Below are 17,500 nucleotides of genomic sequence, written 5' to 3' on the forward strand. Positions count from 1 at the left end.
TGCCATATGCCATCCCACAGGCCATTTTTGCAGTAGGGAGCCAGGCTGCCCAAATGCAGTCTCTGGCTCATGAAACAAATGCAGGTATGAACAGGAAATGTGGCCGGCTGCCCAATGCAGTCCTCAGCCTCCCCCTTGAAATGAGCGCAGTGAACACAAAACGGTGCACAGACTGCACCAATGCAGTCCCCGTGTGCGGCTGCCTGCAGGGCAGTCCCTGCAGGCAGTCCCCGTGTGCGGCTGCCTGCAGGGCAGTCCCTGCAGAACACTGGATGGGCACTGACGCAAGCAAACACAAAAATGAATGGTGCACGGGCTGCATCAATGCAGTCCCCGTGTGCAGATGGATGGATGCAAACACGGTGCACAGGCTGCTCAATGCAGTCCCCGTGATGTAGCTGCCTGCAGTGCAGTCAGTCTCTGCAGAACAGTGGATGGAACTGGTGCACATGGTAATTGATGGAATGGGGAAAATGCAAACGCAAGGACTAGCAGGCATGGGGTCAAGGCAGAGACAGGCAGACAAGGCATGGCAAGGCAAGGCCAGAACAGGCCGCTGTAGCAAAAAAACAGGCCTGCAGGTGAAGCTGGCCAGCCTCTTGTCTCGTTCTGGAGGTTTGTGGAGGGAGTGCGGTGGTGCTGGCCGGTCGGAAGGTGGGCTTGGACCTACCCCACTGTCTCCCTCCCAACCTATTGCCTTTGCCTGTCTCTGTCCATACCCACTCCCTTAGTTTGCAAAAACAAATTTAGCCCCATCTTATTTTTTTTATTTTATTTTATCTTTCGTTTATAAATTCGTCTCCCTAACCCCCATTATTGTCTCTGTCCGGCTAACCTATTCTGTCACCGAGCCTACTCCCAACCCCCCATGTTCCCTTCCTGGAGGGGAATAAGGGAGAGCTTGCGTCCCGTCTCGAGGCCCAATTAAGCCCCAGAATGGCCTCCTCAGACCTCAGCGATCTAACCCAAAGTGGGTCCAGCAGCCCACAATGAGCGAAGGGATGGATGGTGCGGAGGGGCACACTTCCCTATCTACCCTAACATTCTTTAACCTTAAACTACCCCGAGGCTTTCCAAAAGCTCCTCTCACTTAATCTATTGGTTCTACCAACCAAGATTCCCGTCGCCTGTGTTGGTGTCCTCACAAATTTGGGCCGTGCCCTCCAATTTTCCCTCGTGCCCTCGCACGGTCTCATGGCTGGGATGCGTGACTCCCTTTGCAGTAACTACCCTCTGCCGATTCTCCAACTATGGCACCCCCGGGCCCTGCGACTGTTTCCGAGCCTACCAGCTCCCTAAAATTTGGGGAGTGTCCTCCCTGGCTACTCCCCCTCGATGCTCACGTGGCAGGCTGGCGCCACAGGCCCCTTTCCCCGGGTGCCCGTGCCCACGACACTGCCCACGTGGCTATTGGTGCCACGGGCCCCGCATCATGCGGGCCCACCCGTGCCAACTACGCTATCCCGGCCCCCCTTGGGCCCTTGGCCTACCGCGGCTGACTATCCCGGTTCCCGGGGTACCCACTAAGCGATACTCACCATTCACAGCCACGCTAGCAGCCTGTCAACAGGACTCCTGCACCCCTCCAAACGGGTTTCGAGCCTACATTCCCACCAACAGCAAAACGACCTCCATTTTGTCAATTTGACTAACCCACTAACTACCATTACTCTGACCCTGGGGTCCCTTGGGTGGGAGTCGCTCCTCCCCCCAATCACTCATCGCACCATGCATTCCACATTCGCTCCATACACTCAGGCCCGCTGGTCCTCACTCACTCAACATGTTTTCTTTCAATTCGCATCACATCGCTGAACACTGCCATTCTTCTTCAGTAAATCCCTCAGCTAACTCGTGCTCCCTCGTCATCCCTTTAACTCTATGTAGCTAAGCTACGTCCCCTCTACACATTCAAAGTCTGTCCATGTCTCCAAAAATCATTTCCCATTCTCTAAATCTAAACTGACATCCCTCTAACTAACCATTCCACGGGCCCCATGAGGACTTGTCCCTGCCCCATGAAGCCGGTCTAACTAAGCTAACCCTTCCCCCGAACTAGTGGTGTTCCTGTGCCCAAAGCAAGGGGGTCGTCTACCCCTTGCCCAGGGAATCCTGTTTACCCGAAGTGGCGAGGCTTGCTTTGCTCCCTTTTTTTTCTCTGTGCACCAGCGCGGCAATTCGCAACATGCGCTCTTTTCCGTGACGTCATGGCAGCTGTTCGCGCTTCACGCACCTCGTCCCCTCTCGGACGGTGACATCCGGCAGGGATTCCCTTCTGCCGGATTCCAACCATACGTGCAGCCACGACGTCACCCTGCGCATCCCAAGCAAGCCTCGCGTTTCGAGGGGTTTCCCACGCGAGCACATGTGCTCTGCTCCACATACACGTTCGCCTGGAGAACCCATCCGGTCCAAATTCATTTTTCCAGCCTAGCTTCTGTCCGTCCGCGGGATAGGCTAACATCCACCGCGTGCGTTTCCGAACCGGATTTCACTCGTGCAGGCGCGCACACGGCGGCCTCGTGCGAAGCACAGCCCGGACCCCGCGCGTGCTGCCGTGCAAATCCGGCACGGTCACCAAAACAGCTACGGCCGATAATCGGCCTTTGTCCCTCTTCTGGCGCCGTCTTCGTCGCCATTCAACACCCACGCTCCCACGCGCCATGATGCTCACACATCTCTCCACGACACTCTCACTCGGGCACGTGGTTGCGTGTTCCCACATACGGACCGCCATCTCCCTTTCATACCGTGACCTCACACATGCGGTTTCTCTTACACACAGCCTTTCTCTCACGCAATGCGCGCGTTTCAGCACGCATTCCGCCACACTCGTAAACACACACACACCGGAACAGCCACACTGTGAACTCGCGCTACCACAAGAGGTCCCGGGGTCTCCACACCCCCCAAGCTTCGCATGTACCCGTCCACAGCACTCGCCCCTCCTAACTCGCTCGGCATGACCGGACTCACCTCGTCACGATCTGCTTCAAAGGGGAATATTCCCTCCCCTCGTTCCTGAAGAAGGCTATCCTGCTGCTTGCACCGGGTCATGACATTCTGCCAGCTCACCCCCATTGTCCCTTACTAACTCCATGTGTGTGTGCTCGTCTTTCACCCCGTCCAATTCATCCTCTATCTCCCGTGTCTCTGTTTCCGTGACTATTTGCGTTTCTGTCACCTCTCTTGTTTCCTTCGTCGTCTCCCTTTGTGTCTCTGTTAATTCCGTCACCTCGTTCATTACCTCCATTTCTTGCTTTATTGTCTCCCTCGTCTCTACGCGTCTTGTACACGTCTCAGTCACCCCATTTAATTTTTCCCTCTCTGTCACCGTCACTTTCTCCATCACCTTTACGAGCCTCCCCCAACACGTCTCCCGAATTATTGTGTCGGCGTCTCTCGTCATGACCTCGCCCGTCTTTATCGCGGGCCGCACAGCCGTTGCACTCCCTCCCAGCTCGTTCACTCCAACACGTGGCACCGCCATTTTGTGCTCTGTTGTCCGCGTTTCGCTGCGTGCTATTGCCACATTTGCCTTTTTCCCAGCCTGGAGATTCAGCCCCATGCTCTGCGTTTCGCCCCGCAGTGTTCGCATATCGCTCCTGAATGCCTGCATGTTCGCATACATGCAGTTTTTTATTTCTTCCATTTTGCCATTCCTTTGCTGTGCATTTGTTTTCATTTCTGCCAGCAAAATTATTAAGAGCTGGCTCGTGTCAGGTGGCCCTGTGGCAGTCGCTTCACCAATATCGGGCGCGGATCTGCCGGGGACTGGGGAGGGAAGTTGACGGAGGAGGGGGGGGGTCATACACCACGCCGCCCCCGCGCCCCCTTCGAGCTCTGCGTTCATTTGTGGGGAAAGTTCACCCTGCATAACGGATTCCTGCATGGTCATTTCGTCCTGAGCCATAGATTCTCTCATTTCCAAATCCATTTCTAATCCCTCCTGCCCCCGCTCGCCTTGAGCTGCCATCTTGCGTATCAGTAATAAATAAATTTATACGCCCGGAATTTGATGGAACCAGAGGGTCGCCTCACACACCCTTGATCCGGTTCCGTTAATTTGGTTTGGAGGAGGGATTTGATTCCCACTCCTTGACAACAGTGTTGTGGATCTCCGCCGCGTCGGCGTGCGGGCAACCGCTTTTAGCTAATTCGCGGCCGCACGTGCCCACCGACCCTGGCAATCCAGTCGTAGCTTCCGGATCAATGCCAAAATCCAGCTACGGGTGTGTTTTTAACCACACCGTAGATCAGCCAAATTTTCTGTCCACGCGCTACAGGGTTGATCGCCGAATTGTCGATGTACCTAATTATTCGCGCAGACAGAAATGCCGGGGATTTACACCTCAACGGAGCCTGCACGAAAACGAGCCGCTTTTAAGCAGCTCGTTCCGTTTGCGATTTGCCGAGCGGTTTTATATCGCCAAGCCCCGTCATATCCGATTACTTTATCAGCTATTAAAAGCCAGATAATATTCCGCGCGTTCAGACCCCGCATAAGGTCGACGGCACATGACCGTCAAATCGATGGTGGGTTTCAGCTGGTTTCGCACAAGGTCCAGCATACAAGTCCAGGCCTGGCCTGTTCACCAGGCCTCCTTCACGAAGCAGATCGCAGACAGACACAGCCATCCCCTACACAGCAGATCACGACTCCCACTAGTCGTCTCATCCAGTCGAGGGCAGACAGACCTCATGCAGTCCTTTCCCTGCCTTTCCTTTGGCCCTGGCTCGCTTCTCCAGGTCACAGAAGGCAGACCCGGCACCCAGGTCCAGTTTCTCTCCCGGAAGAATCACCACTGTCTTTCCTTTTTCTGCTCCCCTCGAAGCCCGAGCACGCCTCAAAACCGACTGCAGTTTTTTTACTTCTCCAGTTTCACTTCCTCTTTTCTGGCGCTTGTGGCCTCAAAGCCGACTCCAGACTCACACAGCAGCCAGGTCCTCTCGAAGCAGATTGCCACCTCACCCTCAGGTTCAGTTTTCTCTCCTTTCAGAAATCACCGCTGTCTTTCCTTCGTTCGCTCGCTTCGAAGCTACTGGCTCCTCCCCTTCGTTTCACTTCCTTCTTCAGGCCACTCCCTCTCAGCCGACTGGGCGGGGCCTCATCCAGAGAGGGGAAGGAAGAAGAAGAAGCCCCTGGCACACCACCACTGTACAAACAAATAACAGCCTTTGACATCTCCCGACACACATGTAACGTCAAATTACCGAACAACCTGGCTAAACATGCATTTAATGGTGGATCTGGGCTAATTCTATATTTAATAGCATACTAAGGGCCATTTCCGTAACAATATGTATATACACACATACATATATATATATATATATATATATATATATATATATATATATATATATATATATATATATAAATTTTTTTAACAAGAATAAGAAGGCTCTTCCAACCAAAAGTAAAATACTAGATAGACTCAACTAATTTGAGCAAAAATGTGAGAGCAGACCCAGTCTCAGGCAACGTTTCACCAGCTTCACAGCCGGCTTCATCAGGCACAATAGGGTCTATTGTATTTACCCTTTACAACCATTTCGAATTACCCTTCAGAACATTTTTGAATGACCCTTTGGAAACACCCTTAAAAATTACTCTTTAGAATTACCCTTTGGAGTCCTTTAGAATTACCCTTTAGAATCACCCATTAAAAACCCATAGAATTACACATTATAACCCTATGGAATTACACATTACAACCCTTTAGAATTACACTTTAGAACCATTTAGAATGACCATTTTGAACCCTTAATAAGGGAGAGGATGGGGCAGGGTACACAGGGTAAACATGATGGACACTACAGGGAATTTCAGGTCCTTACACGACAGGGAATTTCAGGTCCTTACACGACAGGGAATTTCAGGTCCTTGCACTACAGGGAATTTCAGGAAGGAAAGCAGGGAATTTGAAGGAGGTGGGTTTGAGGTGGATTAATGGGGGTAGAAAATATCATGGTTTTGGATGGGGGAAGTCAAGAGATTGTGGTGAAGACCTGGAGGCAAGACTGGGATTGAAGAGTGTGTGTTTGTTCCAAAGGCAGGAAAATAGAGGAATGAAAGAGTGAAGGTGAGCAGTGATTCTTAGTTTTAGTAGTTTTACCAGAAGGGCGGTTGCTGTCAGACCTTGAGCACCCTGTGGAAATATGGGGTAGGGGGAGGGGGGAGAGGGCATATTGCAGACAGAGTAATGGGAACGAGGCTGGTGAGATGACAGTGGAAGACAGAAAGACCACCAACCTGCCTGCGGTGTGAGAGACCCAAAGACTCAGCCTCATCGCGGAAAATACCAATGATCCTAAATGCCTTGGTTTCGACAGCGTGAAGCCGAGAAAGGCAAGAGGCGGGATAACCAGCCCAGACGGGAGAGCATTACTCCATAAGGCTGTGGATGAAAGCTTTGTTTGTGGTCAGGAGCTCAGGTGTACCAAGAAACGACTTTGCAAGACGGAGGATGCCCAGTCGGTGACCCGCTTTGGAGGCCAGCTTGGAAATGTGACTTTCCCAGGAAAGGTCATGGCAAAATTATCTTTCCCAGGAAAAATCTTTCGAATTACCCTTTAGAATCCTTTATATTTTCCCATTATAACACTTCAGAATTACCCTGTAGAATGACCCTTTAGATTGAATGATCCTTTAGAATGACCTAAAGGGTAATTCCAAAGCATTCTATAGTTTAGAATGCTTTGGAATTACCCTTTAGAACCCTTCAGAATTGCGCTTTATAACCCTTTAGAATTACCCTTTAGAATTACCCTTTAGAATTTCCCTTTATCTATACCCCTTCAGAATCACCCTTTAAATCCCTTTGGAATTACCCTTCAGAACACTTTGGCATTACCCTTTGAAACCCTTTGTAATTACCCTTTCGAATTACCCTTTATACCCCTTTGGAATTAAATGAGACAAATACATGAGACAAACATGAGACAAACACAGCCACTGAGCTTGGGGGAAGTGCTGTCACTTCCCAAGGCACTCTGGGTTCTGGCGATGCCACAATTGGCACCGCTCTTCACACCACACTCATCGGTGCATTTCCGAAGTATGAATTTCCTCCTCCCAGAGGATGCCAACCTATGGCGATTGTTAGGGCTCATCCTTTAAAATACTGAAAGTCAAAGCAAGGGAGCAGCACGTACCGTTTTTTTAAAGTTTTTGGTATGACTTGGCTGGGATTGAACCTCCCAGAATCGGAAAGGATGCTCAAACCATTACACTCCCGACTCTGGTGTCTCTAACCAGTACACCACTGAACAGAAGAAATGGTTGATTTAATTTCTTGCATTTATCTTTAAATTATACTTCTTTTGAATATAAACGATTCAACATTAGCAAAAAAAATCGATTCCTGTCGAGTAAGTGAAATTTGAATACCCACACTGATGAGCTGAGGTCATTTTGGGGTGACAGCTCACCTACTCCCCCTGATCTTTAAAAGAAATATAATAACATAAAAGCCCAACTGGATTATACAATTAGTTGTCAGAAATAGAGCAGGCTGGAAGCTGGTCTTTAATCAGCATCAAGTGTGAGATGGGTTATAATATCTCACACAGTGGGTATCACTGCAAAAGGTCAACTGACGACCTTTCTTTAGCTATCTCTGCACTCGTTAGATATAGTCTTTTTAAATTCAGATTTGTATCCCATTAGTGCTGAGATAAAGCATTGATTGGGAAGCATTGTAGGGCGAGGGAGAGGGACGGGGTGTTTGTTGGAGGTGTACGGCCGATTAACAATGCAAAGGTGGGTAAGCCGATTCAATTTTGTTGAAGATACAGATGCAGATGTGAGAATTTTTTTGATTTTTTAAGTGATTCTTCAACATTGAGAGGGGGCCAAAAATGATACCTCGCACAATATTTCAAAAAGTTGTGGATGAGTTATCATAAAACTAGGTGGATGAGTTGGTTAGGTGACAATAACTAGCAGATTCGATTTTGGTTCAGGTCCAGATTTATATCTGGTCCATCAGTGGGATACAAAACATGAACCGTTCAGCCTGGCAGAGGTATGTGCTCTACCAAGTGCAGTGCATGCCATTCTTGTTTTAAATGTCACCACATGACATTTATCCTCTTAATTGCAGAATCATTGCCATATCATGTTGCTGTGGTAAAGCTCACTTGACTCATTCTGTGATTTATTTATTTATTTGGAAAATTGTAAGCACGGCTTGAACTTTTCTAAGTCATTGCCTATCTTAATGGGGCGGCTTAGCCCAAATATTCAAAAGAATTGTGCATTTTGTGATACAAGCACCAAATGTGGCACAAATGTACATTAATATGTTGCGAACATTTTCAGATATTGGGCCATTTAAAATTCTCTCTTTATGTCCGCCATATTGGATTTCAAAATGGCCTCCACTTGAAATCTACATTTGCTATTATCTCTGGACGTAATGCAGCTATTGACTTGATTCTGGTATCTAAATGTATGTTTTTGGGGGCAAGGAATCCAATGGTAGTGGCCGTGATCCTGCATTCACACATGATCCCACACAGTGGCCATGATCCCACACAGTGGCACTCAATGGACGTCGTGAAGAATACTTTGGAACACCTGAATCCTGGACAGATACCAGTGGTCACCGTTGATCAGCCACTGTTTGCTTTGGCCAAGCAGATACAGTGGAAGTGGCCAGAGAGCTATGGTGAAGACCAGATAGTGGTGATGTTTGGTGGCCTCTACATAGAGATGGCGGCACTGAGGACACTGGGGGACTGACTGAAAGGGAGTGGTTGGGTGCAAGCACTTGTGCAAGCTGAGATTGCGACAGCAGGGACAGCAGACTCATTCCTGCGAGCATCCCATGTCTTGCGCACAAGAAGAACACATCAAGTGACTGCAGCATCACTGTACATCCTGCAACACCGTGCATACAACCACTACTGTCTGGGAGAAACCAGGGATGCAGAGGACCTTCCGGAGTTTGAAGACTGGTGTTGCCAGAGAGGAGAAGACATCCCCCAGTTTCACTACTGGGCAACCGTGCTGGAACTAGAACTGTTGGTTCTAGTGTATGTGCGTTCTCTCAGGCAGGGATCGTTAATGATGTACCTCGATGCTCGGAGAGAGCTGGTCCCTTGGTTCCATGCACTGGATCACACCCACTATGCAAGGTGGATACCAGTGCACCTGAAGGACATGGCCGAACTCACCATCAAACACCCAGATGTAGCCAGGAAATTCAGGGAAAGCCACTTCACCATTCAGAAAACATAGAGGGTGTTCTCTTCAATCCCGATTGACCAGGCACATGAGCAGAATAATGCCTGCATCAAAGGAGACGGTGGAGCAGTTGGGCTCACTGACAACCCTAGTGCCCTACGTCGCTGGATGGTTGCGGGACCAGAAGTTGCCAGGGTGATCAAAGAATTCCAGGATGGGAACCAACACTGGAGACGGCAAACAGCAGACACACGTCATCATGATCAGACGCCAAGTGTACAGGCCTCATTTGTGAAAGATGTTCACTCTCTCTCGTCATTGTCATAGAGGAGATGGGCAACCCATTCGAGGAGGAGAGTCAGGATGTAGTCAAATTGGACACAAAGGAGATCGCAGATCCTGCTGCTGTGGAGACCGTGATGAATGCCAAGAGGATTGGCCAAGAGCAGTTCGAGGCTTTCACCAGAGAGTGTCTGTTGGACAGAACAAAGGCAGTGGACGCACCCATTACTCGTAACAAGCTGAAGGTGTTCAGCACTTCCACTCCAAGAAGCCAGAGCATAGGTCAGCAACAGCTCGCCTCCATCAAGAATGACTGTGAACTCTTCGCACGCCTGTGCATTGGCTGCCAGACGAGGGATGGAAACCTTGAGGAGTTCTTTTGTCACGAGAATCAGGCATGTCCTCCTGCATTGTCTGATGGTGGAAGCCTCTGCACTGGTACCAAGAGTGATCTCCTCACATGCTTGGAAGAAGTCTCCGACGCAAAGACAGAGACTCCTGTCACAACCTGTATTGTGCTTGATGGAGCAGCCATCGTCCAGATGCTGAAGCCGGCTGCATCAAAGACCTTTGAAGAGTTTGCACAACAGCTCTTCATCCTATATATGTCCACGAAGCTGCAAACAGTGTCACTCCTGGATCTGGTCTGGGATACTTACCTTGCTGATTCACTGAAAGGTAGTACACGTGCAAAGCGGGGACAAGGTGTGCAGAGACGTGTGGTGGCTGCCGCAGCCACACCAGGAAACTGACAGAACTTCCTACGAGTGGACAGCAACAAGACCGAGCTGTTCAGGTTCTTCTCAGCAGCTCTCATGGAATGGTTTGACCAGGAGGACAAGCAACTCGTCATTACTGATGGAGAGGCAGTACTCAGCAAGTCACTACTGCCAGATCTGACCTCACTCGCCCCATGTAACCATGAAGAAGCTGACAGTCAGATGTTGCCGCATGTATCTCACGCAGTCCAGCATGGACACCATGCAATACTCATCCGGACTGTAGACACCAATGTTGTGGTGCTGGCAGTGTCCCTGGCACAGGAGTTGCAACCAGAAGACAAACTGTGGCTGGCATTCGGAACAGGCCAGAGTTTCCGATACCTAGCAGCACACGAAATAGCAGCTGGATTGGGACGAGAGAAGGCTCGTGCACTGCCAATGTTCCACGCTCTAACTGGATGCGACACTGTGTCTAGTTTTCATAGACATGGCAAGAAGACTGCGTGGGCAGTCTGGACGGTACTGCCAGAACTCACTGAGGTGCTGCTGCTGCTGTCCTCTGCACCTCGTGACATACCAGACGATGCAATGCGCATCATCGAGAGGTTCGTGATCCTGTTGTATGATCGAACCAGCAAATGCACAGACATTGACAAGGCCAGGAGGAAACTCTTCGCAAGGAAGAACAATGTGCAGCTCATCCCTCCAACGAAGGCAGCTCTGGAGGAACATGTCAAGAGGGCAGTGTATCAAGGTGGACATGTGTGGGGTCAGATACTGCTGCCAGCACCAGAGCTCCCACCACCAACCAACTGGGGTTGGTCAAGGACTGGAGAAGGACAGTACACACCTGACTGGACCAGGCTAACTGAGGCAGCTCACAGCTTCATTGAGCTGGTTTCTTGCAAGTGCAAGAAAGCGTGTGTGAGGCGCTGCAAGTGCAAAAAGGCTGCCCTTCAGTGCACAGCCCTCTGTGTGTGTGAAGGGGACTGCACATGACGATGAGTCAACAACATACATGTACTTGTGGCAATGCTGAACTTGTTAACATGACACTGTTTATGTACACGTATCTTCAGTACCGGTATATACCTTGCCTCAGATACCAGTACACCGAGCCTCAAATACTAGACCATGTAGCATGTCAGTATTATACCTAAGACATTCTTTTCAAAGTTTTGTGTTGAATCCAATATTTGCCTAGATAATTTCCAAATAAAATTATATAACAGTCTGTGATAGATAATATTAAGTTGAAAATGGTACCATTGGATTCTTTGCCCCCAAAGACATACATTTAGATACCAGAATCAAGTCAATAGCTGCATTACGTCCAGAGATAATCGCAAATGTAGATTTCAAGTGGCGGCCATTTTTAAATCCAATATGGCGGACATAAAGAGAGAATTTCAAGTGGCCCAATATCTGAAAATGTTCGCAACATATTAATGTACATTTGTGCCAAATTTGGTGCTTGTATCACAAAATGCACAACAGGTTTACTATGCTGCTACACTATCTGTGGAATTTTAGTTGCAATGGTTCATCGACAGTTTAGTTCATTTTAAGTTTAAGCCTTGGACAGCTTGAATTCTGGTGTTAGGCTTGCAGTACATGGATTAATATGGTGAGATATGGATGAGGAAAAGGACATTCGGCTTATCTTGCTCTTGTCACATCTTCATCATCTCATTCCCAAAGAAAAAATAGATAACACAAGCACTTGGCTGGAACAATATCCTTTCCATAAAATACTTTTCAAAGAAAAGAAACTGGAAACAAAGATTTGAATCCTCCTGACCACATCACCTACATTGTGATTTGCAGAAAGAATACAGGAAGGATATTGATGCTGAAATCAAAGGCAAGGGACTGTATGTGCTGGACAAGAACATCCCAGAGTTCCAGCGTGTCAGCAATGCCACAGACATACTCAGTGATGTGAGTTTTCTCGCTCTCGCTCTCGCTCCCTTTCCCTCCCTCATCTTGTATTTGTGAAACTGCCTTCCAGAGATGATTGAATTGCGCTCTTCCCTCCAGGGTGTGTTTCTTCCCTGCAACTGGTGCATCACGTACTCATGTCATCTCCCATTTTTACCTGCAATATTTTCTACCTCTATTATAACCCTCCCTTGCTTGTATGCAACTGCAGTCGCACTGTCCCTCCACTGCCTTTTTACCCTTTGTCAACTCACTTTTCCATGAGCCTTGATTTTTGTGTGCAAACATATCACCAATTTCATAAACCACAGTTTATTTCCCATGATATGATGTATAAAATCATTACGAGCCAGAGTCATTGCCTAGGCCTTATTCATAAACGAATTCCCTTGAAATTTGATGTCACAATATGAAACAGACCCCTGCAACTACCACCACCACCCCCAATTTAACAACTAACAGTTGTATTTTTATTCAACCTGATGCTTCCTGTAATCAATGTCCTAAGCATAACAGTGTTATAGAAATATGAGTATTTATAAGAGCCTCTATTGAAATCACATGCTACAAATTCTGGAACATATTCGCGAAGATGTTTGCGTCCATTCCACAAAATTGTGAATAGTACAGAAAAACTGGAAATGGAGAAATTAGAATTTGCAAAAAAACTGGCCGTATTCCGAAGGAACCATATTCAAAACTGAAGGCGTCACCAACTAATGTCGCTGCTTATTTGGCTAAGCTTTGTCTAATAACCAGCTATGCTATTCAGTTTTGAATATAGAAACGAATGAAACCTGCTTCTTATTTGATAAGTACCAGGATTATAAAAAGTAATAAATTTAGCAGGACCATCATGATACATGATGTGCTATCACTATCCCATAGTGCTATTGCGTGTTACATGGACAATGACACCATTTTACCCCCAAATGCTACAACAGTTATCTGGCAACTCTCATGATACTTGCTTTGAATTTAAACCAAACATTTTCCTGCATTTTCATCGTTTTTATGGTGATTCCTTATATTCATCTCAAATCTCACTTTCATTATTAAATGTTGGCAGGTTTCATGAAAGTCCTCATGAAGTGCTCTGCCTTTTTGGCAGGTGCATAATTTCCATAGGTGCCACCATTTCCTGTCAACGGCTCTCATTTTCAGTTTTTCATCTCCACCTTCATTTTTCATCCAATATAGCAACACCATTCTGTCCTCAGGAAATAATATTTCCTTCTTTTTTTCTTTTTTCTTTTTAAATGCCAGAGTAGCCATTACCATGTTGAATTTTCTCATGAAACTATGATGATAAAAGCAATGTGATGTAGCACAGGGAGGGTGGACTGCTACTCTTTATGAGGTGATCATTATCATCAGCTCATTAATTACCTTATGTTCACCTTCTGTGTGACAGATAAGGTACAAGCAGAAGGATATGGCCTACACAAGCATAATAGATACACCAGATATCATTCATGCACAGCACATCAAGGCCATCTCCAGCCAGGTGAGCAAAGATCAACACCTTGTTCCAAGAACTGTTTTCAAGTATTCATTCAAGCATTACCAATGAAGTGACTCACCACTCATGACTGTGCATGTGGGTGTTCAAAATGTCCGACGGATCAGATGCTCACAATAGACCAAGACTGCAAAAAAGAGAGATGTTTCAATAAATCAACACAGCACACTTCAGGCATATCTAATAGATAAAAAAGAAAGTTTGTTAGTGTGCTTGTTTATGTATTTGCAGCCTGCAGGAATGAGTGCAACCAAACTTTGCAGGGCCTCTTCTTTCATCCAGAGGAAGGTCGAGCACAATGTTTGGATAAAAGAAAAATTGAACAACAAAAGAAATACTAAAATCAGATTGGCCTTCAGGCCTCAATCGGGTTTGCGCTAAAACACAACCAGAGCTGGATTTAAGTTTAACAGCCCCCGGGACATTCGAGTCGTAGAGCCCCCCCCCACCCCCAGCCCCACCAACCTTGATATGCAGTGGGAATAGAAAAAAACAAATTTGAAAGAGTACAACTGTGTATAGATCGATGAACATTTCACAACAATACTTTTGTTTTTAAACTGAATAAAAATTAAAAGTAAAAGTATTTTAAACAAGAAGGGCACTCGGAAGAGCACATATCTCCACCAAGCTGATTAGTTTACATTTTGTGTCCCACTGAGGGGCCGGATCTGGATTTGGACCTGAATTCAAATTGGTCTTGTCACCCAACAAACTCATCCACCATGTTTCATCCGAATCCGTCCATAACATTTTCTGATATCGTGATTATACATACATATATATATATATATATATATATATATATATATATATATATATATATATATATATATATATATATATATATATATATATATATATATATATATATATATATATATGAATTGTGGATTTGGAAAGCTATCACACTCAACATTCAGGTCCTTAAGCTCAGTTATATCGGTAAGTAAATGTTGCCAGTTAGGGTCCCGACCCTGGTCTAATGGGTAATTAAATGCTCCTGCGCTGTGAAGTTATTTTTATAGTTAGGTTTTCTTTTGGTCATTTTTTACACCACCAACTACATCATCGACTCCACCGCTGACCGCACCGCATCGCCTTCGCTTCACTCCTGTCACCACGCCACCGTGGCCAATCGGCGGGCAGCCGGCGTCTTCCGCGCTCCACCTCCGACCCAGCACCTTCGCCATTAACCACGCGGTCTGAGGAGAGGCCGTAGGAGGAGCCACGAACTCCCCCCCCCCCGCTGGAGACTCCGCCCAAGGGAGGGAGTGCCCCGCCCACCACGTGCCTGTCCAATCGGGAGCATGGTTTTGGGGACATGGACAGACTTTGAATGTGTAGTGGGGACGTAGCTTAGCTAAGTAGAGTAAAAGGATGTGCTAGAGTTTAAGGGATGACGAGGGAGCAAGAGGTAGTTAGGGGATGCAGTCAGCAGAATGGCAGTGTTCAGTGATGTGAGTGGTGAAATGAAACAAAAGGAAACATGTTGAGTGAGTGAGGGCCAGCCGGCCTGTGTGAATGGAGCGAATGTGGTATGCATGGTGTGATGAGTGATTGGGGGGAGGAGTGATTCCCACCCAAGGGACCCCGGGGTCAGAGTAATGTTAGTTAGTGGGTTAGCCAAATTGACAAAATGGAGGTCGTTTTGCTGTTGGTGCGAATGTAGGCTCGAAACCTGTTTAGAGGGGTGCAGGAGTCCTGTTGACGGTCTGGGAGCGTGGCTGCGAACGGTGAGTATCGCTTAGTGGGTACCCCGGGCACCGGGCTAGTTGGCCAAGGGCCCAAGAGGGGCCGAGATAGCGTAGTGGGCATGGGTGGGCCCACATGAGGCGGGACCCGGAGCGCCAATGCATGGGCAGTGTCGTGGGCACGGGCACCCGGGGAAAAGGGGCCCGTGGCGCCAGCCTGCCACGTGAGCGTCGAGGGGGAGTAGCCAGTGAGGGCACTCCCCAGATCATAGGGAGCTGGTAGGCTCGGATACAGTCTCAGGGCCCGGGGGTGCCATAGTTGGAGAATCGGCAGAGTTCCTGCCAAGTGAGCCACGCTGCCCAGCCACGAAACCGTGCGAGGGTACGAAGGAAAATTTGAGAGCAAGGCCCAAATTTGTGAGGACACCAACACGGGCAACAGGAATCTTGGTTGGTAGAGCCAATAGTTTAAGTGAGAAGCGTTTGTTGAAAGCCCCGGGGTAGTTTAAGGTTAATAAATGTTAGGGTAGATCGGGAAGTGTACCCCTCCACAACATCCATCCCTTCGCTCTCGGTGGGCCGCTGGACTCACCGTGGTAAAAAGATCGCTGAATTCTGAGGAGGCCATTCTGAGACTTTATTGGCCTCAAGACAGGACGCGAGCTCTCCCTTATTCCCCTCCAGGAAGGGAACATAGGGGTTGGGAGTAGGCTAGGTGACATGGTAGGTTAGCCGGACAAAGATGATAAAGGCGGTTAGGGAGACTAAATTATAAAAGTAAAAAAAAAAGGGAAAAACAAAATAAAATAAGATGGGGCTAAATTTGTTTTGTTGTGCAAACTGAAGGAGTGGGCATGGACAGAGACAGGTAAAGGCGATAGGTTGGGAGGGAGACAGTAGGGTAGCTCCGAGCCCACCTTCGGACCGGCCGGCACCACTGCACTCCCTCCCCAAACCTCATTGAACGAGACAAGAGGCCGGCCAGCTTCATATGCCGGCCTGTTTGCGCTACAGCGGCCTGTTCCGGGCTTGGCTCACCATACCTTGTCTGCCTGCCTCTGCCTGGACCCCATGCCTGCTTGCCCTTGTGTTTGCGTTAGCCCCTGTTCATTTCATCACCATGTGCGCCAGGATCATCACGCAAGTTGCGGAGACTGCCCTGCAGGCAGCCGCACACGGGACTGCGTTGATGCAGCCCGTGCTCCGTTTTGTGTTTGCTTGCGTCCATGTCCATCCATCTTGTTCATGTCAAGGGGGAAGCTTGGGACTGCATTGAGCAGCCGGCTACCTTCTTGTCCCTGCATAGGAAGCCAGAGACTGCATTTGGGTAGCCTGGCTACCCTCTTCAAATGGCCTGTAGGATGGCATATGGCATGCCAAGTTGGGGTGAGTTTCCTCCAGCAGCTGAAGACATGAAAAAGGTTCAATGACAAACAACGGGGCCTTTTGAACAAGCCCCGAAGACATCCGACCTTCAGCTGCGGGAGCGCTCGCCCTCACAAAACTGTGATTAACTTTGCCATGCCCTTTTTCCCATAGAGTCCATCAGTCCTGGGCCATGGTTCGTACAAATTTATAAGGTTAAGGAATAAGTTAAAATTGTAAATATGTGGACCCCCACCTGCAAGTGTGTTTTAGCGCCGGCAATTTAGTTAAGTTGTCCGAATGAGTCTGTGTGAGTTGTTTTGGTAGTTACGCAGCGCAGTAGGTTATTTATTTTTGGGACACGTATACACAAAATGTCGCACTCAGGGATCCGAAGATAAAATGTATTAGGGGAAAACTTACACATGCTGGTCACACGCAAATTTGACGACTCGGGACGAGTCTGTAAAAAGGGGAGGGGGTAGTGTTGTGGATTTGAAACCTATCGCACTCAACATTCAGATCCTTTGGCTCAGTTATATCGGTAAGTACATGTTGCCAGTTAGGGTCCCGACCCTGGTCTAATGGGTAATTAAATGTTCCTGCGCTGTGAAGTTCTTTTAATAGTAAGGTTTTCTTTTGGTTATTTTTTACACCACCAACTACATCATCGACTCTACCGCCGACGGCACAACATTGCCTTTCACTCCTGTCACCACGCCACCGTGGCCAATCGGCGAGGAGCCAGCGTCTTCCGCGCTCCGCCTCCGACCCAGCACCG

General features: G+C 48.1%; 1 protein-coding gene across 4 annotated transcripts in view; it reads left to right on the forward strand.

Annotated features, from left to right (window-relative positions):
- Nucleotides 1–17,500, forward strand: part of NEB (nebulin) — a 439,712-nt gene that overhangs the window by 350,242 nt on the left and 71,970 nt on the right. For all 4 annotated transcript variants that reach the window (XM_085869257.1, XM_085869259.1, XM_085869258.1 and 1 more), the window contains 2 exons: nt 12,025–12,138; nt 13,553–13,645. In XM_085869257.1, the coding sequence (XP_085725383.1) occupies nt 12,025–12,138; nt 13,553–13,645 (207 nt within the window). The remainder of the gene's footprint in view (nt 1–12,024; nt 12,139–13,552; nt 13,646–17,500) is intronic.

The sequence above is a fragment of the Eptatretus burgeri genome, chromosome 2 (assembly GCF_056783735.1).
Source record: "Eptatretus burgeri isolate ZD-2024b chromosome 2, Ebu_testis_v1, whole genome shotgun sequence".
In the NCBI taxonomy this organism is placed as follows: Eukaryota; Metazoa; Chordata; class Myxini; order Myxiniformes; family Myxinidae; genus Eptatretus; species Eptatretus burgeri.